The 25,476-nt window shown below is 64.5% G+C and overlaps 8 protein-coding genes across 8 annotated transcripts in view; 2 read left to right on the top strand and 6 right to left on the bottom strand.

Annotated features, from left to right (window-relative positions):
- Positions 1-1,425: 1,425 nt before the first annotated feature.
- Positions 1,426-1,919, bottom strand: PFL1_06460 (uncharacterized protein; the record flags this gene model as incomplete). Its single annotated transcript, XM_007884001.1, has 2 exons — positions 1,426-1,490; positions 1,589-1,919. 2 exons carry the CDS (start codon positions 1,917-1,919, stop codon positions 1,426-1,428), a joined length of 396 nt encoding a protein of 131 aa, XP_007882192.1.
- A 454-nt stretch (positions 1,920-2,373) lies between these two features.
- Positions 2,374-5,311, bottom strand: PFL1_06459 (uncharacterized protein; the record flags this gene model as incomplete). The annotated part of the gene is made up of 6 exons (XM_007884000.1): positions 2,374-2,656; positions 2,744-2,813; positions 2,911-2,987; positions 3,087-3,106; positions 3,195-4,925; positions 5,015-5,311. 6 exons carry the CDS (start codon positions 5,309-5,311, stop codon positions 2,374-2,376), a joined length of 2,478 nt encoding a protein of 825 aa, XP_007882191.1.
- Positions 5,312-6,543: 1,232 nt separating this feature from the next.
- PFL1_06458 (uncharacterized protein) lies at positions 6,544-9,770 on the bottom strand (the record flags this gene model as incomplete). The annotated part of the gene is made up of 3 exons (XM_007883999.1): positions 6,544-8,629; positions 8,747-9,157; positions 9,727-9,770. The coding sequence occupies 3 exons, from the start codon at positions 9,768-9,770 to the stop codon at positions 6,544-6,546; spliced, it is 2,541 nt and encodes an 846-aa protein (XP_007882190.1).
- A 6,088-nt stretch (positions 9,771-15,858) lies between these two features.
- Positions 15,859-17,559, bottom strand: PFL1_06457 (uncharacterized protein; the record flags this gene model as incomplete). The annotated part of the gene is made up of 4 exons (XM_007883998.1): positions 15,859-16,005; positions 16,137-16,223; positions 16,327-16,765; positions 16,913-17,559. 4 exons carry the CDS (start codon positions 17,557-17,559, stop codon positions 15,859-15,861), a joined length of 1,320 nt encoding a protein of 439 aa, XP_007882189.1.
- A 364-nt stretch (positions 17,560-17,923) lies between these two features.
- On the top strand, positions 17,924-18,548 carry PFL1_06456 (uncharacterized protein; the record flags this gene model as incomplete). Its single annotated transcript, XM_007883997.1, has 4 exons — positions 17,924-17,926; positions 18,020-18,178; positions 18,289-18,391; positions 18,523-18,548. 4 exons carry the CDS (start codon positions 17,924-17,926, stop codon positions 18,546-18,548), a joined length of 291 nt encoding a protein of 96 aa, XP_007882188.1.
- A 452-nt stretch (positions 18,549-19,000) lies between these two features.
- On the bottom strand, positions 19,001-21,492 carry PFL1_06455 (uncharacterized protein; the record flags this gene model as incomplete). The annotated part of the gene is made up of 3 exons (XM_007883996.1): positions 19,001-19,258; positions 19,359-20,048; positions 20,173-21,492. 3 exons carry the CDS (start codon positions 21,490-21,492, stop codon positions 19,001-19,003), a joined length of 2,268 nt encoding a protein of 755 aa, XP_007882187.1.
- A 557-nt stretch (positions 21,493-22,049) lies between these two features.
- On the bottom strand, positions 22,050-23,850 carry PFL1_06454 (uncharacterized protein; the record flags this gene model as incomplete). The annotated part of the gene is made up of 5 exons (XM_007883995.1): positions 22,050-22,731; positions 22,847-23,124; positions 23,223-23,405; positions 23,522-23,702; positions 23,810-23,850. 5 exons carry the CDS (start codon positions 23,848-23,850, stop codon positions 22,050-22,052), a joined length of 1,365 nt encoding a protein of 454 aa, XP_007882186.1.
- Positions 23,851-24,907: 1,057 nt separating this feature from the next.
- PFL1_06918 (uncharacterized protein) overlaps positions 24,908-25,476 on the top strand; it is a gene marked incomplete at both ends in the record, with an annotated part of 1,421 nt that continues 852 nt past the window's right edge. The window contains 3 exons of the mRNA XM_007884045.1: positions 24,908-24,917; positions 25,022-25,165; positions 25,398-25,448. Of these exons, the coding sequence (XP_007882236.1) occupies positions 24,908-24,917; positions 25,022-25,165; positions 25,398-25,448 (205 nt within the window). The remainder of the gene's footprint in view (positions 24,918-25,021; positions 25,166-25,397; positions 25,449-25,476) is intronic.

Below are 25,476 nucleotides of genomic sequence, written 5' to 3'. Positions count from 1 at the left end.
CTCGGAGCAACTTCGGATCGGGACGGTGCCGAACCCATCGGCGGCCTTGCCAGGCCTGCATCGCATGCCGCGCGTGGCCTCGGCCTCGTTGAGGCGCTCAGGGCCGAGCCCGCTTCATGATCCGTCCCGTATCTCGGGATGCTGCCCCGCTCTCCTCCACGCTGCGCCCACGTTGTGATACCGTAGCGGTACCACGCTCCACTCTCGGATCACCAGCGGAGCCACCACTGATAAGGTAATCAGCGTGCACCGACGAGCGGTACCGCCTCCGCTCGCCCGCTGTGCGCTCGCCAGGCCACCGTGCGTGGCCCCGCTGTTTGCGGGGAGCGGGGTACATGGCCCTGTCCCGCTCCAGCAACGGCACGGCAAACATACGCCACGATGCCGTTGCATGCCGTCGTGTGGGGGTGACTGCAAGTCGGAGATCAAGATCAAGATCAACGTGGCTCCTGGCGCTCGCTCTACTCCTTGCCATGGCCCGCACGGCGTCTTAGACTCAGCCCATTCGGCACGGTACCGCTACCGCCAGCTCGGCACCCAGGTAGGTACCTAAAGCACACGAGAGGATCAATCCGCAACCACACCTTTGGTTCGGGCCGCCTCCTCTCCAGCCTGCTCGGCGAGATTCAGCATGATGGATTGTTCGACGACCTTCTAGGGAGCCGACCGACGACCGCAGCGGCCCGCGCACGTTCCCCAGCTCCGCTCGGAGCGACCTCACACACGACCTCGGCCTCGAGCTCGATCGAGCTCGACCAGACCGCCGACACCATCCGTTCCGGCCGGCCGTGCTCGGATAAAGACACCGCGCGCTCTGGCACACAGCCCAGCCCCGCCCGCTTCCATCGCGCGGGGAATGTTGAGCAAGTCGGTGTCCAAAAAGTTCTTCTGTCTCGCCAACGCCGAGCTGAAGGAAGGATCAGGCACGGTGTTTGTCGACCCTGATCCCTTTCCCCGCCTTTCTGAGTCGTCGGGCCGTGCCGTCCGTGCATGGGGAAGCCCAGTTTCGCCGCTCAGCCGCTCTTTGCCTTCGCCTTGTGCTGTCGAGTCCGATATGTGGGGCTTGACGCTCGGTTGCTCAGCCGTGCAACGCCTTCGGGAAACCGTGCGAAGAGAGGGTTGAAAGGGCAACGGCGAGCTTCACCGTATCTTCTGAGGGCACGACAGTCCGGCACCGCACTCGCATACCGCTCTCGGTCGGCGGCGGTGTTCCAGATGGCGGGTCGATATGGGGTTGTGGGGTCCGTCCCGCAAGACAGCATGGATCCGGTGTAGGACTGTCCTACCGCCACGTGCGATGTCGAGCTTCTCGTAAGCCGGCCCGCTTCGGTCGCCAGGAGCCGTGAACAGAGCGACCGCGCTGTAAGTCCAGCATGGCTATGCCGTTCCGAGGGCGCCATGCTGCTTCGAACGGCTGCAACTCATCTACTTGAAGACGGCGATGAGGAGGACGAGGACGATGATCAGCCCAAAGATGAGGTACGTCGAGCCTGGAGCAGCACACGAGGAGCAGTAGTAGTGTGGAACTATCGAGTCAACAAGAGCCGTTGCTGCTTCTCCGTTGGCCCCACGGCGCCCCGCAACTCACCGTTCTCCTTGACGCTTCTCCGCAACGTCTCTAACCGATCGCTCGCCCCGCCGAGCCTGAGGCCCGTCCGCTCTGCGTCCTGATCGAATTCGTTCAAGAGATCGTGGTGGAGATCGAGCTCGTCGCCCATCTGCAGCGAGAGCTGCTGCTGCCGTGCTATGGACGCGGTGAGGTTGTCGAGGTGCTCATCCTGTCGCGTGATTTGCTCCTGCTGCGAGGCGTAGAGCGGACCGTGGTCGTCTCCGTCGTCGTCGGCGAACGGATTCGCTGGGACGTCCGGAGGGAGAAGGGGTGGACTCGCGGACGGCGACGAGGACGGTTGTGCCGCCATGGCGGTCGGCGGCGGACAGAGGGGAATGCGGGCAACCGATGGCGAGAGAGGAAGCTAAGGCAGCGGAAAGCGGCCGAGGATGTGGAGCAAGAAGCGACCCCCACGGGTTCATGTGTCGGTCCGTGCGCCAGGTCTGGTCACGCTGCAATCTCGCACGAGAGGATCAGGGCCCTGCTCCGCTACTCTCAACGACTTTGGTTGAGGAGCAGTCTGGGACGGCGGATGAGGGCCTGCCTGCTACGTGTGACCATGGACTGTCTGGGATGTCTTACAACGACACTGCGGCCGTGCCTGTGATGCTGAGAAGGTGACTGTGTGACGGAAAAGGTTCGTGGAGTTACGGGCGGAAGGGGCCGAGACAGGGGCATGCCTGGCGGGAGAGGCCCGTGACGACGCTTTGGCCGCGACTGCGCAGCCATGGGTTGCCCTCCTTCGTCGTATATGATGATGGCTGCTAGCAGCACTGAATCGCCTGCATCGGCTGGCTATCCGGGATGACAATGACCTCGGGCGCCTGCTCGTGCGGCGCGGCGGCCGTGTAGAAATCTTCCTTCTTGATCTCGACCACCTCCTCGTCGGCCCCTGGCTTCGCCACCGCCCCTGCCTCTGCTTCGACCTTCGATGTTGTCGGCTCTGACTCTTGCTCTTCTGACCCACTCCCTTCGCGCTTGTTGCGCCCCTGCTCCTCCTCCAGCTCCCGATACCACTCGATGACCCGCTCCTCGGCGAAGATTTTCCTGCGGGGCCAAGACGCGGCACCGTCACGGATCGAGGATATCAGCAACGCGCTCCAGAGCATGTCGATGAGCGCTCGCAACACTCACTCTGCGCTGAAGTTGAGCACCTGCAGTCCTTCGACGCACGTCGCTCGCGAAAGCGCCACATAGGCTTGACCTATCCAACACGGAGGGACAGACGGTCGAAGCAGAAGCGTGAGCTCACAGACCTCGTAGGGCGACCTTCCGCCCGCGAGAAGCCACAGCCTGCTCACCGCTCTCGAACACGCTGCCGAGATTGACCTTGACTCGCGGCAGCGTCTGTCCTTGGCCTTTGTGTATCGACACGGCCCTGGTCAGCCAGCGTAAGAGCATCGGCGGGAGTCACAGGCGGTCGTCAGCGCATCGTCTTGCGAGAAAGTTCCGCACACGGCCTCGCCGGCGCACTCACCAAGCCAGGATCAGTGGCACCTGAGGACGAAATCGATCAGAGACAAGGGTCAGCCTCGTTGAGCAAAGACCGGCACGGCGCTGAGCACGATGGTCCCACGACACTCACCTGCTTACGCGTCGCGACCGTCTTCCCAGACACAGCCGACTCAAAGTCAAAGGGCATCGATGGGACCAGCATCTCGATCGACTCGTCCCTGGCCAGGCCCTTTGAGAAGCGGACGACGGGCCACTTGCGGGAGCTCCGCAGCGAGTCGTCCGAAACCTCCTTGACGCGCGCCGCAAACAGGGGCAGTGCGCTGGCGTCGGGCTCCTTCGCCTTGGGCTTGCAGTCGACTTTGGCGGCAAAGTCGGTGACGGCGCGGTTCTTGGAGCCCACAGCGCTCTGGGCGATCTGGACGCGGCCCTTGTGGCCCTCGCGGCGGAACCAGAGGTTGCCGTTGTGGTCCCGGGCCACCTCGTGGTCGTCCAACGACGCAAAGGCGACGATCACGCCGACGCTGCCGTTGACCAGGCCGTTGGTCAAGTTCTTGGTGAGCATGACCTGCGCGCCGGCCCTCAGCTCGATCCAGTCCGGCGCAATCGTGCTCCTCTTGAGCTCGCTCAGGTAGATGCCGGCGAATCGGCTGCGTTCGGCCTCCGCGATCCTTTCGAGGCAGGCCGGATTGACGACATCGTCGGCCTTGAAGGAGTAGGGGAAGCCGTGCAGCGCCTGCAACCGGGCGACGTTGGCAGCCTCGACCTCCTTCTTCTTCGAAAAGAGCTCGGTCGGCATGATGCCGTCGGAGCAGTCGATCGGCCGATCAAGCGCGGTCAAGAAGCGGACGATGTCCGGGTCGGTGCGGCCTCGGCGCAGGCAGTCGAGGTGGTGGACAAGGTCCTTCTCCGTCTGCCGGAACACGCGCTTGAGGGCGATCGTGCGCGGTACGCAGTTCGACCACGAGAGAGCGTCAAACACAAAGTTGGATCGGTACGAGCCCCGCTTGAGCAGGTACGCCTTCTTCTGCTCGAGCTCGGGGTCGAGGTGGCCGTTGCTCCTCGTCTCGACGACGACGGGCGGCAGCTGGAAGAAGTCGCCGCAGAGGATCAGCTGGATGCCTCCGAACGGTCGCGGGTCCTTGCGGACCGCCCTGGCCACCGCCTCGAGCTTGTCGAAGAGCAGCGCGTCGAGCATCGACACCTCGTCGATGACCAGCACCTCGACCCGCCTCCACCGCCACACGAGGTCGCGCTTGCTCGAGATCTTTTCCGCCAGCATCCGAGGCGTACCGTTGCCGAGGCCGATGCCCGCCCAGCTGTGGATCGTGGATCCCTGGATGTTGAGGCCTGCGATGCCCGTCGTCGCCGTGACGGCGATCTCGTAGTCCTTTGCCTGGAACGCCTTGACAATCTCGCGGATCAGGACCGACTTGCCGGTACCTGCGCCGCCGGTGATGAAGAGCGAGGAGCCGCCCAGCACCGCAAGCCGTTTCGCCTCTTCTTGCTCGGCGGAGAGCTGGATCTTGGGGGGCGGCTTGACCTTCTCGGTCTCTGGACGCGGCGGCCGTCCGACCTTGGCTGGGGCGAGCGCCTTGTGAGGGTCTGCAAGGGCAGCGAGGCCGTCCTTCCACTCGGCGTCGGGCTTGTCCTCAGCCTTGAGCCCCAGGATGGCCGTCTCGACGCGGTAGGGCGGTGTGTCGAGGGCGGCGAGCTTAATCTCCGGCATCGGCGAGCCTCTGTCGTCGCAATCGCACGCGGCAGCATCACCAGTCGCAGCGCTGTGAGCCAAGGAGGCGATCCATTCGCGGGCCTTGCTGTCGTCCCAGAAGATCCTCATCCTCGCCCCCGGACGGTCCTCGGCCTGCGATTTAGCCCGACTCCAGAGCGGCCAGTGTCAGCCTCTCGACGTCAGGGTGGCACCTCGAGCAAAACAAGAACGTGACGACTCACCCATCTCTCCGCCGCCTCCCTCCGGTCAAACAGGGCATCCTGAGCGGTTCCCTGATTGGAGAAGACGGCGTAGACCTTGCGACGGCCACGCTCGTCTTGGTGGAACGGTCCGCTCAGTATCGCCCTCTTCTGATCCTCCTCCTCCTGCGGTCCAGCGAAAAGACGTGGACGGCTCGGGTCCGGCCGTGTCGGGTCGAGACCGCGGTCTTCTTTCGATACGGTGCGTTGCCGCTTGTTGGCGATGGCGCGGTCGCGGTAGATTTGCCAGCGGGGTCGTTTGGCTGGCTGCGCTGTCATCTTGCTTCGCTCTTTCCGGTCAGAGTGGGTGGTGAGGCCATGCTGGTCGGTGCTCGGCGAGGTGATGGGACCCTAGAGAGACCGTTGGCCGGTGGAGAGTGAGTCGAGGGATCAAAAGAGCAAGGTGAGAGAGGGGGAGCAGGCGAAAGCAACCTCCGCTCCTCCACCTTTGGTTTCTTCCCGCCAGCCAACACCCACCAGCGCGCGTCGGGTGCCATCAACGCGACGTCCACGCGCAGGCCTGCCAGACCAGATCGAGGTGACCCATCTTTGATGAAGCACACCGAACCACGATCGGGGCTAGGGACAAAGCCACCACGCCCCCGAGGCCCAGAACAATCGCAAGCGTCTGCCTCATACCAGACGTGCAGTCAGGCGGGGCGGTGCGGGGCGGCGAGATGCAGAAAAGGGAACAAGGCGTGCGAATGTGTGGAATTGAACGCGGATCGAATGGATAGAGTGTACAAAGACTTGACGCAATGAGGGCGTGGCAACGGGGGGGAAAGAGGTCGGACTGAGCATAGGATGGTGAAGACGACCAACCCTACATCCCCCTCGTTTGCGACATGGAGGAGGAGGGGGCGAGAAGACAGGATGGACTGCGGGAGGAGTCGGAAGGTGGACGACAGGGAATGCCGGAAGAAGAGACGTCTATGGTTGGGCGGACGATGGAGGGGAAGGAAGGTGGGACTACGACGGCGACGATACCACGCCCAAGGTATCACCGCTCCGCGACGCCAGCGGTGGCACCTAGACGCCAGCGGCTGCGAATCAGCTCCCCTGCCGAGGACGTGGCTGTGCGGGCAGCGAAGAAGGAGAGCAACAAGGCCAAGAATCGGTAGGGGCCCGAGCGGGCCGAGGGTCCGTGGTGAATGGGGCTTGGAACCTATCGGAAAGGGCAGCGGGCGGTCCAGAGGCGGATGGGGGCAGAGGAATGGCGGAAAGGGTGTGGGTATCGGTATCTTGGTCCGGACTCTCCTCTTTCGGCCTCGAATCCAACGTTCCACGCAGGCGGCGCCAGGCTCCCAGATCGAGCGGCCCAGCGACACGCGGCCGCGAGACGGCGGGCATGCCGAGCAAATCGATCTGATCCGCCTCGTGCATCTCCGAGGGCGGGCTTCGTGCCCACCAACGACGCCTGAACGACTCGTCGCGCTGGTATCTTGATTCGAGTCGGGTGGGCGACGAAGCCCAACGGGCGAACACCGCGGCGCCGGAGGATGGTCACCTCGCTACTGCACTGCGGTGGCGACCGGTCTCGGCAGGCCTTGTGGCGAAGGCGAGGATCCGCTCCTCGCTGCCGACCCGTTTTGCCCCTGGGCCGCCACCCGGGGCGTCGCTGCTTGCGTGGCGCCTGCGTCGTCGCCACCCTTGACCGTAACGTGGGACAGATCGCCGTCGTCGGCGCTCGAGGATGGCTCGCCGCTCGCAGCGCCGGACCCGCTGCCGTCTGCTTGCTGCCGCTGCTGTTGCGGCAGCTGCTGGGCGGCCTTGCGCTGTGCATCGTCAAACGCCGCGGTGCTGAGAGATAGCCCGGCCGGGCTGCTCGAGAGGGACCCGATGGGCTTGAGGGCGTCTGCGTCGCTCGGCGTGAGGCCGGACGGGATCTCGCCGTTGCCCTGCAGGGCGTCTACGTCTATGCCGGCCTGCTTCATCGCCAGCTCGATCTCGCCCTGCACCACGATGCCCTCGAGGTAGGGGTGCGAGAGCAGGTCCCGTGCGCTCGCCCGCTTCTCGGGATGAAGCCGCAGCATCGGGCCGAGGAACGACGACAGAGAGTTGGCCTCGTTGTACGGCATCAAGTACTTTTCCTGCAGCACCGAGATCAGCGGCCAGAATCGCAGCTTGTGGATGTGCCGCAGCTCGCCGCGGCGGTTGAAGATATCGGCGCTGTACTTGCCGGCAAAGGCGAGGCTCTTTGGGAAGTCGCCGAGCAGCTCGATGATCTGCGCCACGTGGTCGTCGTCCTTGTTGTATTTGGTGCCGGCCGCCGGGTCGAAGAGGTAGTCGCCCGTCAGTAGCTCAAAGAACATGCAGCTTGCCGACCACACATCGGCGCTGGTGCCCCATTTGGCGCCAAGAATGACCTCCGGACATCGGTACTGGCGAGTCTGGATGTCGTTCGTGAAGTGATGGTCGGTCCAGCAGGCGTTGCCAAGGTCGGCAATCTTGACCGTGATCCGCTCGAGCGAGCTGGGGTCGTAAGGCGGCGGTGGCGGCAGGGTCAGCGGATCGCCGGCCTCGGGTGCGGGCTGGTGGCTGACGCCCGCCGGCTCTGCCTTTGTGGCCGAGGCCGAGGCCGAGGCGTCGCCGCCACCGCTCGGCGCAGGCGAGTCTGTGGCCATCGGCGAACGCGGCGAGAGAGCGGCGTCGTCGTCGGCCAGGCCTGACTTGGGGTCGGTGGAGGCCGCGGATGGCTGTGGCGGGGGTGTCGTAGATGACTGGGCAGCGGAAGGTGGCGCGGCGGCCGCGGATGGTGCCTGCTGCGACAGCAGCGACGGGCCCTTGTGCTTGGGCGCCACCGTCGCCGTCTTGCTTCCGAAGGGTTCGGAGCTCGAGCTTGCCCCCGGAGCGGCGCCGCCCTGAGTGCTCAGCTGCGAGATGCCGCGGCCGATCGACTCGGCCGTCTTCTCACGCTCCTTGCTCGTCGCGAGCGAGCCGACCTTGGATCCTGCTGCCTCGCTGCTCGCGCCGCTCTTGAAGCCTTCGCTATCGCTCCCGCTCGGCTTGTCGATCTTGGACATGCCGAACGCCCACTTGTCGAACATCGGGCTCGAGCCGAGGCTGCTGCTCGGGCTAGGAAGGGGCTGCGATCCCGTAATGAAGATGCCCTCCCTGCGCGGCGTCTGGGTGCCGCCGCGGCCTTGGCTTGGTGGTACGCCGACGAGCTTGGTCGGGACGGCGGCCGGGTTGGTGCGGAGCTCGGCCTCGACGACCGACTCAACGTCGTCGATGCAGATGAGCACGTTCTCGGGCTTTAGGTCGGTGTGGATGATGCCGCACTCGCGATGCATGTAGTCGAGGCCCAGGAGCACCTGCTTGGCGATCTGCTTGACGATGTGCGGCGGGACGCCGCGGTGCTGGTAGCGCTTGATCAAGCCGAGCAGGTTCTCGCCCAGCACCTCGAAGACCATGCAGACGTGGGAGCCGTTGGGGCCCTTGTGGCGGAAGTGGTCGAGGAGCGAGACGCAGTGTCGGCGGCCGGCGTGCGATGGGTTGGCCGACACGAGGCGCTGCAGCAGCTTGATCTCGTCAAGGGCGGTCTCGGTGTAGTGAGGCGCCGACTTGACGACCTTGAGGGCGACGTGCCGGTTCATCCTGCAAGACACAAGGAGGAGGAGCGCAGGCGAGCGGCATCAGTAGACTGAACTGACGAGCGATCGTATCATGAGGCCGACCGACGCCAAGTCACTCGCGCCTTCCGGCGTTACTCACTTGTGGTCCTTTGCTAGCCATACTGTCGAGAAATGCCCCCAGCCCAGCTTGCGCACGATGAGATACCGGCCATCGGAGAACGTGTCCCCGACGTGGACCGGGTGGTAGCCACCCTTTCCGTAATCCTCGAGGTCCTCCTCGTCTTCGGTCATGACAGAGCCCATATCCGACGAAGCGTTGGCCGACGAGGGGCCGAAGCTCCCAGAGAGGTTTTGTTCGTGCGAGGGTCCCGAGAGCGACATCGAGTTGGACGGTATTGGCACCGCGTGGTGCAGGCCGCCGCCTCCGGCCATCGGCAGAGGAGTGGCGGTCAGGGCGCCAGGGGTGTTGACGGGCGAGGGGCCGGGTGTGCAGGTCGAGGTGATGACGTTGCTGAAGCTCTTTTCGCCAACGCCGTGGTCGTTGGAGGGCCTGCGTTGGTGCGGTAGGGCGCGGCCGGTTTGGGAGTCGAGGTTGTCGCAATGAAGGGCGGGCATGCGGTAGCGGCAGGGTCGTTGGCGGGGTGGCGAGCGGATGGTGGCGAGCGGATGGTGGCGAGCAGACAGGGATTGTGGAGGCAAAAAGGAGAGAGGAGGGACGGGGAAAGAGTCGAGATGGCTTCAGCGACAGGACGTGGGTCGAGCTGGAGACGTGGCGGCCACCAAAGCCCCTCGGATGCCGGCAACCCTTCATCTCGTCGGAGGCAATGGCCGGCAAGCTTCGAGGCAGGGGCAGGTCTGGACCGCTGCGTGGGCCACGCCGAAACGCCGATCTGGCCAGCGACAAAGGACGCCAAGAGACCCGCCAAAGCCTCTTTGCAACCCGAGGGGCCAAGAGCAACGTTTGGCTCACATAGCCTCGAGGGCCAGCGGGCTGGGCGTCACATGGCGTCGTGTCGGCGAAGGGGTCACGGGATGCCCGTCTGGAAGGATGGCCGCCAAGGCGAAAAGGGGATCGGCGCCATCCGATGTCGCCGTAGCACGCAGCTTGGCGCTACTCACCCTGCGGACGAAGATGGACCGGCCGATCCGGTGGAGTGGTTCATCTTGCCCTGTTCGTGTATGAGGCCGCCCCTGAGACAGGACCGAAACGAGCCTGAAAGGAGATGCCGCGGTGCTGACGCGCAGTCGACAGGAGTTGGGCGGGGGGACAGTGGTAGTAGGCCGTCGCTGGGGTCGTGGACGAGCTTGTCGGGCTGGTGCGGAGAACGAGGCGTTGGGCGCTAACGATCAACGAGTGCAGACGGCGAGCAGGGCGGGTCTGCGCAAGTGGAGACGCAATGATCGGGCGATGATCGATGCAAACGCTCAATCACAACAGCGCCGACAGGGGAGAGCGAGATCTGTCGACGGCTGGCCGATCAGTCGACGTGTAGACGCAGACCGAGGCGCTGCTCGAGCGGATGTGGCGAAGGCGGTCGGAGCTGGTCCGAAAGAGTCGGCACGAAGCCGCGAGATGAGCCAACAACGGTTGGCGAGAGGAGGAAAGTGTTGGCGACGAGACGCTCCCGGTGACAGCAAGGGCGTATGTCGGCTGGATCCGACCGACGATGAAGACTAAGGCAGGTGTAGGCGGGCTGGGTGAGGATGGCAGGCACCAGGGCGGTCCGAGCTTGGCTTCGTATGTGGAGCAGCGCCGTGGATCCCGTCGTGGCTTGAAGCGTGAAACGTCGAGCGGAACAAGCGGGAGGGCCGAGGGGCGACAGGCAACGCGAACGCCAGGGGACAGTCGCGATGGCAGAGGGGTCGATGCGTGCAGAGAGCGGGCGGCGTGACCGAAGATGAACAGGAGCGATAGGTGAGCGACAGGCACGCGCGGCGATGGAGCGTGGGTGATGGGGTCGAGAGGGTGGGGACGGGTGTGTGATGATGGTGGAGAAAGGTCGAGCCAGAGGTTCAAGAGACGAGCAAGGTGGGGTGATGGACGGGCGAGATAGGGAGCAGAGAAAGGGGGATTCCCGAGGCGCGAAGGGAGAGCGGGCAGGGCAGGGCAGGGCAGCGCGGTCGAGCGGTGATACGGACCAGGCTGGGTGGAGCCGGAACGACGAGGGGCAGACGACACAGCCCAAGCGACCAGGCCTGGCCAGGCAACCCGTCAGGCCCGCCCGACCCAGGGCATGGGGCAAGCAGGCAGGGCGGGCGAACGAACCGTCACTCAGGTAGGCAGGCAGCCAGGCAGGCAGGCTACAGCATGCATGAGCGCAAGGGCCGAGAGCTTGCTTGCTTGCCTATTCTGCCTGCCTGCCTGGCCGGCTCGCAGGGTTGCTTCTGCCACGACTGGTCGGGCCAGTCAGGCTGGCCTGCCTGACAGACAGACAAACGGGCGGTCCGCCCGACCGGCCTGCCTCTAGTCTCTGGCCTCTGGGCGCCGCGTCGATTTGAAATCCGCGCCCACGCCCGTTTGCCCCTCCATCCATCTGGCTGCTGCTTGTTTCAATTCATCGGCACCAGGAAATGCGAGTCGGGCCGCCTGGTCGGGGGAGCCGCAGAGGCCCAGGTTTGCCACCTCTATGACCACCATTTTCAACAGCCCGCAGAGGAGAGCAGCTGATACGACCACCGTCGCCCCGCCAGATGGAATCCAGCGCGCCAGCTGCTGCTCGCTATCGCCAGACGGCAAGCACCGCCTGCCTCTTCTGCTGGGCGCTCCAACCGGGATCACCCTAGAAGCCTGTTAGTACATACCGCGGCCCGCACCAGCGCAGATGAGTGCGGGGTCAAGGTCGGCGACGACTCGATGGAGCGCCAAATAATATATCTCGCCGCCAAGCAGCGAGGAAGCGGCCCTATCTGACCGCCTTCTGTCTGGACAGCACCTGCCTTCGCCCGGTGTCAATCGCCTGGTCAGCCTCTCTTACCGCAGCGAGCGGGAGCATCACCAGCTCCATGGGCGGCATCGCGGCGGTGCTCGCGAGACGGTCTAGCAGCTCGAAGGCTGCGTCGTTGGCCGCAGCGGAGCTTCGATACCGCTCGCTCTCATCTGCTTGCTTGCTGCCCAGCAACCTACACGAGCCCAAGGCCAGAGTCGCGCGCCATGTCTCGGAGCGTCAGAGAGACTGCTCCTCGAGCCTCCTGCCTTCTGCCGGGCGGTTCCGGTGACCGACGAGGCTGCTGGTGTTTGGCCCCCGTCTCGGGTTTTCGCCGCCGCCGACAGGCGAGCGGTCAATCCACGCAGGCATGAGCGCATCACGCACCATGGGCGCAGCCAGCCAGAGGCTGCCAGATAGAGTCTTAGTGCGGCAGGGCACCGTGGCTAGGGTTGAGCACTGCAGTTCGCCTCGAGGAGCCCTCCACTTGGCCCCATCTGCTCGACACCGCCTGGCCTGCCTCACCCACGGTCCTATCGATGGCCCTGACTCGTCCAGTCCACTGATCCCCACGTCGACCTGGACCTCGTCCATCAAAAGGTGGGCGGGCGCTGGTCAGCTGAGAGAGAGATGCGTCGTCGCCGTGAGAGGCCTCGCCCGGTCCATTCAAGAACCTACAAACGTAACGCTCGACGTTCAGCCGGACCGGATCACAGCTAGGGCCCGACGCCGCAAAGCTGGGCCTGACAGCAGCACAGCACCGCTACCGCCGCTGTGGCGTGGCCAGTGCGCCGGGTCGCCACGGGCATCGTCGCGGCGACCCGCGCGATGCTCAGCCGGGCCAATCAGCTGCGCAGCAATGCTTCCACAAACACAGCAGACACATGTGGTCGTACGTCGGCGGAGCGGACGCCGAAGCATGCTGTCGTCGACACGCCGCTGCGCCACCGTCGACGCTCCCGCTCCCGCTCCCTTGGGTCGGCGACCTAGTTTTCCACCGAGACTTGCAACAGCATGACCCCGCGACGCAAAGCATACATATTCGTGATTCGGGTCGGGGTTCGCCGAGCCGACCCGACGTTATGCTTTGCCCGCGCGTGCTCGGTGTACGGCGCCCTCTTGGCGCTGCCGGCGTCTAAGGAGGGTAGGGATCTATGTTTGTCCAGTTGTCACGCTTGCGGCATGGGTACTGCGGCCTCGAAGTGGCATCGCCCCGTTGATGCGGTCACGACTGTCCCTCCGTGGAGATCGCACCACTCGAAAGCCTTGACTGCTTGGAAGAGTGCGGCGGTTCAACACCGGTACGATGTTCGCCGACGTAGAATCGTCGCGAGGGCGCTCCCTGGTCGACCACTCGACCCGGGCAACGAGCGCACCGTCGATGGCAGGTCGCCGGGGTGTGTGTGCCTATTTTAGGCACGTGCCATCATTCATTCTTGATTGTCCGCTGCCATTTCGGCCACTCGGTTGGATCCGTAGCCCATATGTCGAGGTGAGGCCGTCCTTCCCACGGTCAGAGGTTATGACGGGCAGCGAATGGTGTCTCTGGGACCGTCCCGCTGTCCGCTGACGATGGCCATGAAGCTGCGATGCTCGCAACGGGAACTCTCTCCATCTAGTCTGTAGCATGTCGGCGTGCCGGCACCGGCAGGTGCCTAGATCGACTCCGTCTCCTCGGGCTTCAGGCGCTACATGAGTGAGACTCGCCGTCACCCCGGTCGGTGGCGCTGCTGTCAAGTCAGTCACAAGCGTGCGTCCAAGGTCGCCTCGGGAGCGAACATCGGCGGCGTTGCCCGCCAACTCCCGCTGTGCGCAAGACAAAGCTCTGCTTTCCCCTCGGTCGCGCGTTCGTCGTCTAGAAGCTCTCCACGCTCTCACGACGTTGCAGACCTAACCGCAAGTCTGGCCCGGCCGTTGCCGTTGCCGTGGTGCAAAATGGCCGCGCCAGTTGTTGCCGTGATTCCAGTCTAAGAGTCCAAGAGGCCCTAGGTGACACGCTACTCTCAACATCTCGCGTTCCAGAGTCTCTTTCTCGCTTGGCCCGCGGAGCAGGGCAGGCAGGGCGGGTGGACCTATCGACGCGCTGCGTTCGGGGACCCGCGCAGCCAGCCGCCTGGCCTGGCATCGCACCCATGATCTATCCGAGACGGCTCGCGGCACGCGAGAGGTACCGTAGTCCTAATCAAGCTCCGTGGGCCGCCTTTGCCGCTGTGATGTGAACAGAGAGCGGTACCGTATCGGCGCGCGCGGACACGGACCCATCCGTCGAAGCCACACCTACCGGTACACACGCGTGCAGGTACAGGAAGTGGGGCGCACTCGCCCAGCTGCTGCAGCCTTTGTGTGCGCACCTGCCAGCGAAATCAGCTCAGATGGAGGGTAGGTACGTATGTACTGTACTGTACGTACATACAGGCACAGAGCATACGGAGGTGGACGCAGATCAGTGCGGGTCGAGGATGACCGGGATTCGAAGCGTGAATGGGACGCGGTGTAATATTGTCGACCAGGAACCGGCGCTACCCGTACGGGCTGGCAGGAGGGACCTGCACACGACCATCGACATCAGGATCGGCTGGGGGGTAGTCAAGGCAGGGCGCGTGGAGGGGTCGTGGTCGTGGTCGGTCGTGGTCGTGGCTCGAGGCCGGGGACAGAGTAGTAGTCGCACGCCGGCATCTCGCACAGATCTCGAGGCTCGCCGGGGACGGCGGGATGCACAGATAAAGGATCGCACCTGATTGGGCCAGCCCAGGCCGGGCCTGGTCAGGCCAGCGCTGCGCTCCTTACGTGGGTGCGGTCGCGTGAGAGACGTGCGGGCCAGGTGGCGGGTGGGTCGACCAACGCCCCGCAGATTAGATCAGAAGCTGAAGAGAGATCCGCCGCCGGTGCGTCCACCCGCCCTAACCCAACGGAACTTGCGGTCAACATGTCAAGGGCCTGGCCAGCCAGACGAGAGACGGGGGGTTAGATGCGCATGGAGACAAAGGCTAGGTCGGTCGACGTCGTTTCGCCGTCCACGCCGTCGTTGGCCCACGCGACAGAGAGAGAGCGGAGGAGGGCGAGCATCGACCCGGAATCTGTTGATCTACGAATCAAAAGTCTCCTATCGATCAAGCAGGCAGCGCGGGCGGGCGGGCGACCAGGGCAGCAGGGAAATCAGCACAGATGCATGATGGGCGGCCCGCCCGGCCGATGTTGCGGCGTGGCCTCTGGACCTCCAGTACGTCTAGACTCGAGTGGAAAGATGCTGGCTACGCTGCGCTGTCGACCACGCCATGCCGAGTACGCTGCGCTTGCTCGGTCATACGTACATTTTGTCACCTCGCGCATGGGTCGCGCTGGCAGAGGCAGGACTGGGTGCTGCTTTCCGTAGATGCCGTACCAGCCAACCGTCTGTACAGAGGCGGGACGGCCGATGGCAGGCTAGGCCAGGCAGGTGAGAACTCTATCTACACGAGGATCTGAGGTCAGGCAGACCTGGCCAGGCCGATGAGTGATCCAACGAGCCCGATGAAAGCTGCATGCGCTCCTGGTGGGGCCGATCAGACGTCTCGCTCGTGCTCGTAGCGCCCGCCACCTCGTCATACCAACCCAACGCCGTCGCCCTCTGACACCGAACACGACAAAGACGACGGCGACGGTGGCGGCGGCGCCACACATGGTGACGGTCTCGGCGCCACAAACATGACGGGGCGGGGCGGTAGCCGAAGATCGCGAGGCTCGTCCCATCCTTCTTTCTGGCTCTCTGTCACTCGCAGACAATGGTTGGATCATTCACTCCCCGATCTTTGCAGCTCCTTCTCTCCGTGTACGGTGGTCGGGACGTGCCAAGGCAGGTATGGAGAGAGAAACCTGCCGTATGTGAGTGCCTGGCTCTTGGCGTCGTCGAAGACGCTCTCGTGACGAAACGGAACAGTGCGATGCGGCGCGGTGCGGTGCGCCGGGGTGCGAAGCGGTTCCGAGTCGTGCCGAGGGTATAGCCGCCGTAGCCTCATCCCCGCTCGCCGCCACCACCGCGCCGCCACGCATCCCTTCTCTTCTTTCGACGCTTCGATATCGCACACAGCTCCAGCAACGTCGCCGTCACGCCTGAGGATAACCTCTCTCCACGGCGCACAGCGATGCAGACCATCACGTCCGCCCTCTGAGCCCATCTCGATTTCTGTTCTAGGCGATGGCGCATCGCAGCTCCTCGCTCTCCAAGGACAATCTTCTGCCGGAACCTCAGGTCAAGTGGCCCGGTACCACAGCTGCCCGAAACGCAAGAGCCCATGACGGCCAAGGGTCGGAAAGAAGGCAAAGGTGGCGGCCGGAATCGCCACGCCGTCTATGCCTGGGTCGAAGAGACCGTCGTCTCCTGGGCCGTCTGCTGCTGCTTGTGCACCGTCGACTTGGCCGGCGGGACGGCGGGGTCAATCTTCCTCGTCCCGTCCATAAACTGGCGCACCACGTCGTCCGTCACCTTTGCCTTTCGCTGCAGGGCGGGCACGTCGAGGGGCACAGGGACACAAGGGCAGATGGAGACGGAGGAGACGGAGGGGTCAGCGCTCGGCCCTTCTCGGAACGAGGCGAATGACGGCCAGCGGTAAGCGAGGAGTAACGCACCTCCTGGAAGTTGCCGACCACCTTCTGAAGCACCGTGATGCAGCGCTTCTTGAGCTCTCCGGTCAAGAGGGCGCCCGAGCGGTAGTCCTGAACGCGTGGCCAAGAAGAAAAAGGTTACGGAACACGCTGAGCAAACCACGAGACTCTGTCAAGCGCCACCCCTGCTCGTCGTCGCCGACCGGCAACTCACGCGCTCGATCTGCTTGAGCTCCTCGTCGTCGTCGAGGAAGAAGGTGAGGTACTGGAACGCCACGTCGACGTCCGGGTTGCCGCCGAGCTTGCGCTGCTCCTCTGCCGTCTCCTGCCCGCCGCTAAAGGCGTGCTTGTTGATCTTGTTCTTGATCTGGTTGGGCGTGTCGTGCATGAAGATGCCGCTGTTTTCCTGGCTGGCGCTCATCTTGGTCTGGCTGCCCTGGAGCGCCGGGAAGAACTTGGAGTGGATCAGGCACGGCTTGGGGTACTTTAGGCGCGCGGCCACGTCGCGCGTCTGCCGGAAGTAGGGGTCCTGGTCGATGGCGCACGGAATCAGGCAGGGGATGTCGTGCTTGTCGCCGAATATCTGCGGGAACGAGTTGGAAAACGACGGTGCGGCCTGGATCGAGACAAAGTGGACCTTGCCGACGCTGTCGCTGCGGGTGCCGGCGGGGCGTCGAGGGGGAGGGGGAGGGGCGAGGATATGAGACCAGAACGGGGGTTCAGCAAGGGTGAAGGGTCAATCGGCCAGGCCAGTCTTTCCTTCCACCTCGTCCACCTCTTCTCGCCTCGTCTGCACGCACCTGTCGTTGAAACCAAAGGTGCCCTTGGACTGGTTGATGGTGATGAGCCTCGAGATGCGGACGACGTTGGCGTAAAAGGCGCCGCCGACGTAGTCGAGGTTGGAGAAGATGAAGGTCTTTTCGAGGTTGAAGCCGCAGGCAATGATGTCGCGGGCGTTGGTAAACGAGAACTGCTTGACCTGCTCGAGCTTGAGTGCAGGCTTGAAGAGGAACTTTTCGTCGTCGGTGAGCTGTACGACGAGGGGGCAGTCAAAGACGTCCTGGAGCCACTTTGTAAAGAGGAAGGGGATGAGGTGGCCGAGATGCATCGAGTCGGAGCTGGGTCCGCGGCCGGTATAGAGGTAGAAGGGCTTTCCCTGCTCGTAGCGGGTGAGGATGACGTCGAGCTCGCGGTGGCTGAAAAAGGCGCCGCGGCGGAGGAGCGGGTGGGGCTTCCAGCCCGTGACGCTCTCGAAGCGGTCGAGGAGCTGCTGGTCGATCTGCCTCGTTCCAAACTCCTTGATGAGCTTGTCGTAGTCGATGGCGACCTGCTGGCCGTTGACGGTGGCGCCCTCGACGTCCCAGGGCGTGACTTTTTGCTCGGTGGCCGCATCCACGGTGGCCTCGAGCGACGAGTCGGCCATCTTTTGCGTCACCTGCTCGGTCATGATGGCGGGGCGCAAGGGAGGGTGGAGGGAGACAGAGACGTGGAAGGGGTCGAGAGGCGGAGGGGAACCTAGGGTAGTAAGGGTGGGTCAGTGAGGGTTAAGGGTCGAGGAGAAGGAGGTGCCTGGAGAGGGTCGAGTGTGCCTTGGGTTCGGACTGGCTTTTCCCGGCCAGCCAGCCAGCCAGCCAACTCAGCCAGAGAGAAGAAGCTCAAATGCATGGGCCAGAGGGGCCCAGCTTCCAGTCGCTCCACGTGATGCCGGCGCCGCCCACTTCCGACGACTCCACCTCGACACTCGCCCATCACCACCATCACCACCACCATCAACCCGCTCACCCTCTCGCACAGCGCCCGCACTCCACAAGATGGTGAGTAGCGTTCGAGATGTCATCGGATCCGCTTCACAACGTCGTCCATGCTAACAACCGACACCGACGTCGCTCCCTCCTCGCGCGGCGCAGCTCATCTTCTCGGCGTTCAAGACCCTCACGGGCCAGCAGGTGACAATCGAGCTCAAAAACGACCTGGCAATCCAGGGTACCCTCAAGAGCGTCGACCAGTTCCTCAACTTCAAGATTGACAACATCCGCGTCCTCGACGAGGCGAGGTACCCGCACATGGTAGGTGCCCAACCGGACCGCGCTCACCTCCCTCGCCTCGCCTCGCCTCGCCTCCGGCCGCTGACGCTTCGACCCACCCCACTCCTTGGTCGATGTTCCGCAACATCCAGGCAGCAGTCAAGTCCGCATTCATCCGCGGATCAGTGGTGCGGTACGTCCACATCCCCGCCGCAGCTGTCGACACGCAGCTCCTCGAGGACGCCACGCGAAGAGGTACGTCTGTCCCCTCACCTCCGCCCGGTTCCTCCCGAGCTTCAGGCTGCGTTTAGGCCTGGCGAACCAGAAGAGGTCATCGACTGACCATGATCTACCGCCGTGTCTCTCCCCTCGCTTGCGCGCTACAGAGGCGGCGACACAGTCCAAGCGGTGATCACCTCGCCCCTTCCCATCTGCCTCGTCTTACTCCTGTCCTCACCAAGGCTCATCGCAATCGGTCACACTACCGTCCAAGAGCGCCCTGTTCCCCCGTGTATTCTTACCTCGATCTACATCCATCGCCATCGGCAAGCTTTTGCAGCATCTTTTCGGCTTTTGCGGCCGTCATTGCCTGTCTGCTCGCCTCTGGTCAGGGACGACAAAGTCGAACTGCTGCAGCGACACTCTACACACTGACAACGATACCCTTGGACGCAGCACGCCACATCTGCAGCGCAGAAGCGTGCGGCCCGTCCGTCGTCTCGGGATGCTGCTGTGAAACGGCATCGACACCATGCCCCGCCTCGCGTCGCCTCGTCAGGAACAAAGCTAGAAATACAAAACGCCCCCTCCGCCCCGTCGTCAGAGAGAGAGAAAGAGGGGGGGGGGCAAGGGGGGAGGGGGACGCTATCCGGACTTGGACTCGGTCTTGACCTCACCGCCTCGATCCCGATCCCGCTTGGCCGAGGCCAAGTCCTCGAGGGCCGTCCCGCGCAGACCGGCTTCGATCTCGAGCGCGATCCTCGCCCTGCCGTCGCGCGCAATCACCCGGTCCATCCAGTAGGCGCCGTACGCCCTCTGCAGAGCGGCCGTGCGCTCCTCGTCGGTGCCCGTCACCTCGGTCGTTGTCGGGACAAAGGGCGGGAGCAGGGCGTGTAGACCTCCCTGATGATCGAAGATTCAGGCGCGCAGCACGAGGGTTCAAGCAAGGGTCAGTGCGCCGGCGCGCAAGGCTCCCGATACCGCAGCGCGGCGATGGACTCACAGTGATCTCCCTCAAGATGGGCCGCAGCTGCCTCTCCCTCGTCTGCCTCGACTTCCTTCGTCCCTCGTCGTCACCATCTCCATGCGCATCGCTGCCGGAAAGGGCGCCGTTGTTGTGATCCCCCTCTTCCCACGCCTGCATCCACCCACCGAGCAGGAAGAGGGGGCACTTTGGCTCGCTCTCGTCCTCTCCCTGTCCCTGTCCCTCGCCCTTGCCGATCGCCAACGAGCCTTGCAGCAGCACCTTGAAGCTCGCCTTGCCCAGCCTCCGCAGACCCATGATCGCGCCCACCTTGGTGCCCGGCTCGGGACGCGGTCCAGGTCTGCCTGCACCGGTGCGGTCCGCGGACAGAGCGCGGCTGGCGCTTCGGCCTCGGTGATGCGGGTCGCCTCCGTTGACGCTGCTGGTCTGCGTCGACGCCGTCGTCGGCCCGGCGTCGGGCAGCGCTCCGGCGAGTAGCGCCTTGAGCAGCGTCGTCACGATGCGCGGCTTGAGCGAGGGGTACGACGGCCCGTGCTTTTCGACAATGTGCGCCAGCAGCGCCGAGGCATAGGCGCGCAGCGAGTAAGACGAGGGCCCCGCCGTGATGAGCGGGTTGTCGATCTCGTGCGTCGATTGCGCGTCGAGACCGGGCTCCGCCAGCGATGTCGTCAGCAGGATCGACAGGATCGATGGCATCATTTGGTGAAGCTGCAGGCGGAGGCAAGGGTTGCACATTGGAGGAGGCGGTGTAGGGTAAGCGACCATGGACTCTGGCAGTGAAGGTGGATGTTTGGTCGGCTCTACCGCACAGCGGCTCTGCGGGCACACTCACATAAGGCTCGACAAAGATATGCGGGTTGACCAGGACGGCGTGGACGGTGCTGAGCATGACGCTGAGCATGTGGTTGTCGGCCGTCGAGATCTCCCTCCCCTCGCCGCCGTGGAGGCGGTCCAGTTCGGCACCGTCGACTTGCCCAGCACCGCCGCGAAGGATCTCGATGACCTTGCCCCCGACAAACTGGACGAGGTATGGCACCAGCTGGTGCAGACCCGGGTCGCCGCGCAGGCTGGCCAGCGCCGCGTCGCGCACGCGATTGCCGGAGCCCTTCTTCTCGAACGTCTTGAGCGGCAGCGCGGGCGCGGCGCCCGGCCGGGGCGGCGTGACGATGCCCTTTTGCTCCTCGTCGTCGATGTCCATATCGTCCGTTCCTTTGCCACTGGCGACGCCTGCCCTGTCGTCTACGTTGTCGTTGTCGTCGTCGGCGTCGTCGAAGTCTTCGTCGGCCTCTGGCGGGGGCGAAACGATGGCCTTGGTGAGGCGCTCGTAGTAGAGCTGCAGCTCTCGTGAGAGAATGTGCTTGACGAGCGGCTTGGCGACTGCCTGCGCGTCGCCCGCACCGGTACCGGCCACTGCCACCGCTTTGGCCGCGGGTGCTGCTGCCGTTGTCTGAGCTGCGACGGGTCCCGCGAACCCGACGGGGCCCACAACCTCTGCCAGGTCGGCTGGCGAAGGGTTCTGCGGCAGCGCGGGCTGGACGCCCTCGATTGCAAGCCAATGTGCGCCCCAGCCCACGCCCTTGCCCACGCCGATCCTCGGACCGGCCTCGAGGATCTTGTCAAAGTCGATCTCCTCGTCCTCGACGTAGTGCAGCGGGACACCCGAGGCGGTCTGAACCTTGCGGAACGAAGGGCCGGCGGTGTACCTCGAGGTGGCGAGCCTGCCTGCCGAAGATGGGAGAAAGCCGTACAGCGGCTCGATGTTGCGGCCGCGGAGGGCTGCGTCAATGTCTGACGTCTTGAGCTGATCACGCTTCGAGTGGCGCATGAACTTGGTCGCATCCTGGACAATCTCGCGGATGCGGTACTCGACGTCGGCAGCGAGAGCAGCGGCTACGTTATCCTTGAAGTTGGCGATGCCCAGAGACTCGGCCACATCGCGAACAGTGTCGGTCGGGTAGACTGAGGTCGGGGCGCCGGCAAAGGGGAGGCCGAGGGGGGTCGACGACGACGAGGCCGAGAGACCCAGGCCGCCGGTGGAGCCGTTGGCGTTTGGCGGCGCAGCTGATCCATTTGCGGCACCGCCTGTTTGCGCGTTGTTGGTAGCGGCGGCGGTGGTGCTGGCGGAAGCGGATGGCTTGGTGGAGGGTGCCATGCTGAAGGGAGCGGCGGTGTTGGCGAGTGCCTAGGGCTTGTCAGTCTGCCTGGACAACCCGTCTTGGCGAGGCAGGTGGCCGTTTCTTGAGGACAGCAAGGAGCGTGTGCGGGGCCGTACGAGGTGCAGAGGAGAGGAAGGAGGGCTAGCGCTGTCTTGCATCCGTGGTGGGCGGCGGCGGCGGCAACAACGAGACGCGAAGATGCGGCGAAGGTGGTGGAGGGAAGGCGAGGCGAGGTCGCGACGTCCAACAGGCGCCCCCTCTGCGCCTGCAGCCCGGGCCAGCACCCTGCCTGGGCCAACGGCAGCCCTGACCCCAGCACGCGACCCGAGACCCGAGTTGTCGTCCGCAGCTTGACCCCTGCCAGTGCAAGCCTCAGGCCCGGCCAATTCAAACCAACCAGCAGACGGTGACTTCGATGAAGGGATGGGTGCACGAGAGCGATACAATTACAGGCACAAGACGAGAACAGACGAGCAGCGGCAACAGCGTCAGCAGCGACAGCAGCAGCAGGAGCGGCAGGAGCGGCGACCAGGACGAGCGCCGCCGTGGCCGGCTAGACGTCGTCGACGCCGCCCGAAATGTAGTCGGGCGACTCGGCGGCCTTGTACTCGGTCATGAGCTCCTGCACCGTCTCTCTTGCCTCGTCAAACTCGCTCAGGTCGTTTGCGAACATCGGCTCGCGCTTGTACATGTCGAGGAACGCGTTGCGCTTCCGCAGCCGGTCGTACTGGTCCACCATCCGCTTGAACAGGTGCGCGATCCCCGTGTTGTTGGCCAGCATCAGCCCGCTCACCCGGTGCGAGGACGGCACGTACGGCGACCGCTTCGACAGCGCCACCTGGATCGACGCCGGCCCCCACGGGATAAAGCTGGCAAGGTGCCGCTCCCGGATGCGCAGCAGCGACTTGTGCACGTCGCGCGGATCCACGTCGCCCTGGATAATGTTGAGGATGGAAATGTAGCAGCTCGACTTGGACGCCCCCTGCGTGCTGACCATCCGGTTCTTGGGCTGCAGCAGCCGCCGCATCACGTCGAGTACCGTCGTCTTCATCGTCGCCTTGCCCCGGTCCACATTGTCCGACGTGAAGGGCGTGTACGACGTCATCAGGAAGTGGGCCCGCGGCGTCGGGATCAGCGACGCAATCATGCCGACCAGGTCGTTGTTCATGTAGCCCGGGAACCGCAGCGTCGTCGTCGACGCGCCCATCACGGTGCTGACCAGCTGGTTGGTTTGGCTGCGGCGTCGCAAAGGCGGGCAAAGTTACCAGTCAAGCGTCAGCACGGCGGTCCCTTGCCCGGCAACGACCATCACACTCGATCCCCCTCCGGCGGCGACGGCGCAACACGTACCTGTAGCTCGGGTTTTGCAGGTGCAGGCGGTCGGCCGCGATGCGGCTGAGCGCGGCATTGTCGAGCACGACGCAGCTGTCGGCGTTGTTGACCAGCCGCTTCATGGTCAGCACCGAGTTGTACGGCTGCACCACGACGTCCGACGTCTCTTCCGAGTTGGGAAACACGCTGTACGTCTGGATCAGCTTCTTTGGGTAGGCATCGTTGAGCCGCTCCAGCAGGAACGAGCCCAACCCAGATCCCGTGCCGCCAGCGATCGAGTGCATCATCATGAAACCCTGCGGCGTCGCAAGCAGAGGGGCAAGAAGGCCGTCAGTCGATCTTGGTCGTGGTGTGCCGGCCGGCTGCACCCTCTTGCAACGCGCGCGGTGCTCACCTCGAGGCTGTCGCTGCCGTCGGCCTCGCGGTCGACCATCTCGATGAGCTCGTCTGCGATCTTCTCTCCGGCGCCATAACCCTGCGCCCAGTTGTTTCCCGCACCGCCTCCCGTCTTGCTCTGATAGATGTTCTCGGGGTTGTATAGATTCTTGTAGGGCCCGGACAGGATGTTGTTGATGACCTGGGGTTGCCGTCGCGTCGTGGGCGGGAAGAGCCGCTCAGCAAAGTGTCAGCGAGGGGGACGCCCAGAGCAGCACGGCATCGCATCCACACCGGTGCGCCTCTGCTTGTGCTCACCCGTGGCTCGAGGTCGACCAGGATGGCTCTTGGGATGTAGTGCTCGTCATCGGCCTGGTAGAAAAAGACATCCTTGCGGTCGCCGCCCATGCCCTCGGACGCATAGTCCTCGAGCGTGCCATCCTTTGCGATGCCGTGTTCCTTGCAGAGGTGCTCCCAGAAGTGCGAGCCGATCTGGTTGCTGCAGAGGTGGCGTGGGATGCGAGAGGGTGCAAGGAAGAAGCAGCAGAAGTCAGAGATGTGGGCCGTCTGCGGGCGGGTGTACAGATCGGGCCGCACCGCACTTACCCGCACTGGCCCGCTTGTAATGTGATGAGCTCCCTGGGCATGCTGAACTGGGCCTTTCCGGTCGCTTGATGAGTCTGTCGAGGAGGGACTGGGTATCAAGTCGCCGAGGCGTCGACAAGGAAGCGCTCCGAGCTGGGCAGTATTCGGCGGTTTCGCTGCTGCCGGAGAGGATGGTACGTTCGTCGGTCGCTCGGCGGGTATGTCGCAGTCCTGCTGAATGAACGGCGAGAGGATGGAGCTTCGCAACAAGGAGCGGCGGAAAGTCTTTGTGTCTTCTGTGCGGCAGTCGTCGATGATGTCGTCGTGGCCCAATGCCAGCTGTGGTCGTGGTGCGGTGGCGATAAGAGCGGCGGCAGCAGCGGTGGGGTGCAGTCAAACGGAGGTGTTGGTCTGGCGCCAGGCCGCTTGGCTCTCGGCCCCTTGGGCCAGGCTTGACCTTTGAACGCGTCGCGCGCCCGTCCCGATCTGTCCAGGTATCAATCGGGGACAAAGCCAGATGCGTCGCTCGCATCCGAGTTGTGATCGCCTGCCAGGACGGGAATTAGGGCTTGGACAGCCGCGGGCTCGGGTTGCGGATGCGGATGCGAAGGCCGGCAGACAGGCAGACAGGCAGGCGGGCGGGTGGCGGGGGGGCGAGAAGGAAAAAATCCCGAGCAGGCTTGAAAAAAATTTCGCGGGCGGGCAGGCTGGCCGGCCTGGCTTGCCTGCCGCTGGGCTTGCATCCACCCAAGCCTTGTCTGCCGCCGCCTGGCCAGAATCTCCAGTTCCCAGCCAGCCAGCCAGCCAGCCAGCCAGCCAGCCAGCCAAGGAAGCCAGCCAGCCTGGGCGCAGCAGACGCAGGCAGCTGCGAGCGGGCCTAACCTCGACCCGTCGACTTCGCACGCCTGCCTCTTGCTCCATCCTCACCCCTTCTCCCTATCGCCTCGGCTTCCCCTCACCGGCAAGGTACCCTGCTTATATCCCTCTTCCTCTCCGGCATCGGTCGCATATATTGCGCGTTACCTCCCGCCTCAGCTTCCCAGGCGTATCCCTCTCGACGACCAGGGGCAACTTCGGCCTCCCTCTTCTCCCTTCTTCAACCCTTCTCAAATAGCAACCATGGGCTTCGGTGAGTGGCTATGCTGGCTGGATCGCAGGCTTTGGGAACCATCCTGCTTACCCTCAGCTGCCCCCCCCCTCCTTTCTCTCTCTCTCTCTCTCTTACACACACAGGCGACCGTGGTGGAGGACGTGGCGGCTTCGGCGGTGGCGGACGTGGTGGCGGTCGCGGCGGCTTCGGCGGTGACCGAGGTGGCCGCGGCGGCGGACGTGGCGGAGGACGTGGTGGCTTCGGCGGTGACCGCGGCGGCCGTGGTGGTGAGTAGCGCTCGACTCTGTCCTCTTCTTCGAACCGGCATTGGGGACCAACCCTCTTCAGGTCGCTTCCTGGATCATGGACCACCTCGGTCCATGGTACAGAGAGGCCGACCCTCCCTGGCCACTGGGCTCTTGGCTGCGCTCTGCAGGACTGCTGCCGCTCGCGATCGTCTGCTGACCCTACGCACTCCCCCCCTGTCTCGCCCCGACCTACCATCGGACCACTTCTCAGGCGGACGCGGTGGCGGACGTGGCGCTCCCGGCGGACGTGGCGGTGGACGAGGTGCGCCTCGAGGCCGCGGCGGCCGCGG

Source organism: Pseudozyma flocculosa (assembly GCF_000417875.1).
Source record: "Pseudozyma flocculosa PF-1 unplaced genomic scaffold scaffold00026, whole genome shotgun sequence".
NCBI classification, from domain to species: Eukaryota; Fungi; Basidiomycota; class Ustilaginomycetes; order Ustilaginales; family Ustilaginaceae; genus Pseudozyma; species Pseudozyma flocculosa.
The sequence above is the reverse complement of the archived record's forward strand: the minus strand, read 5'-3'. Positions and strand labels throughout refer to the sequence as shown.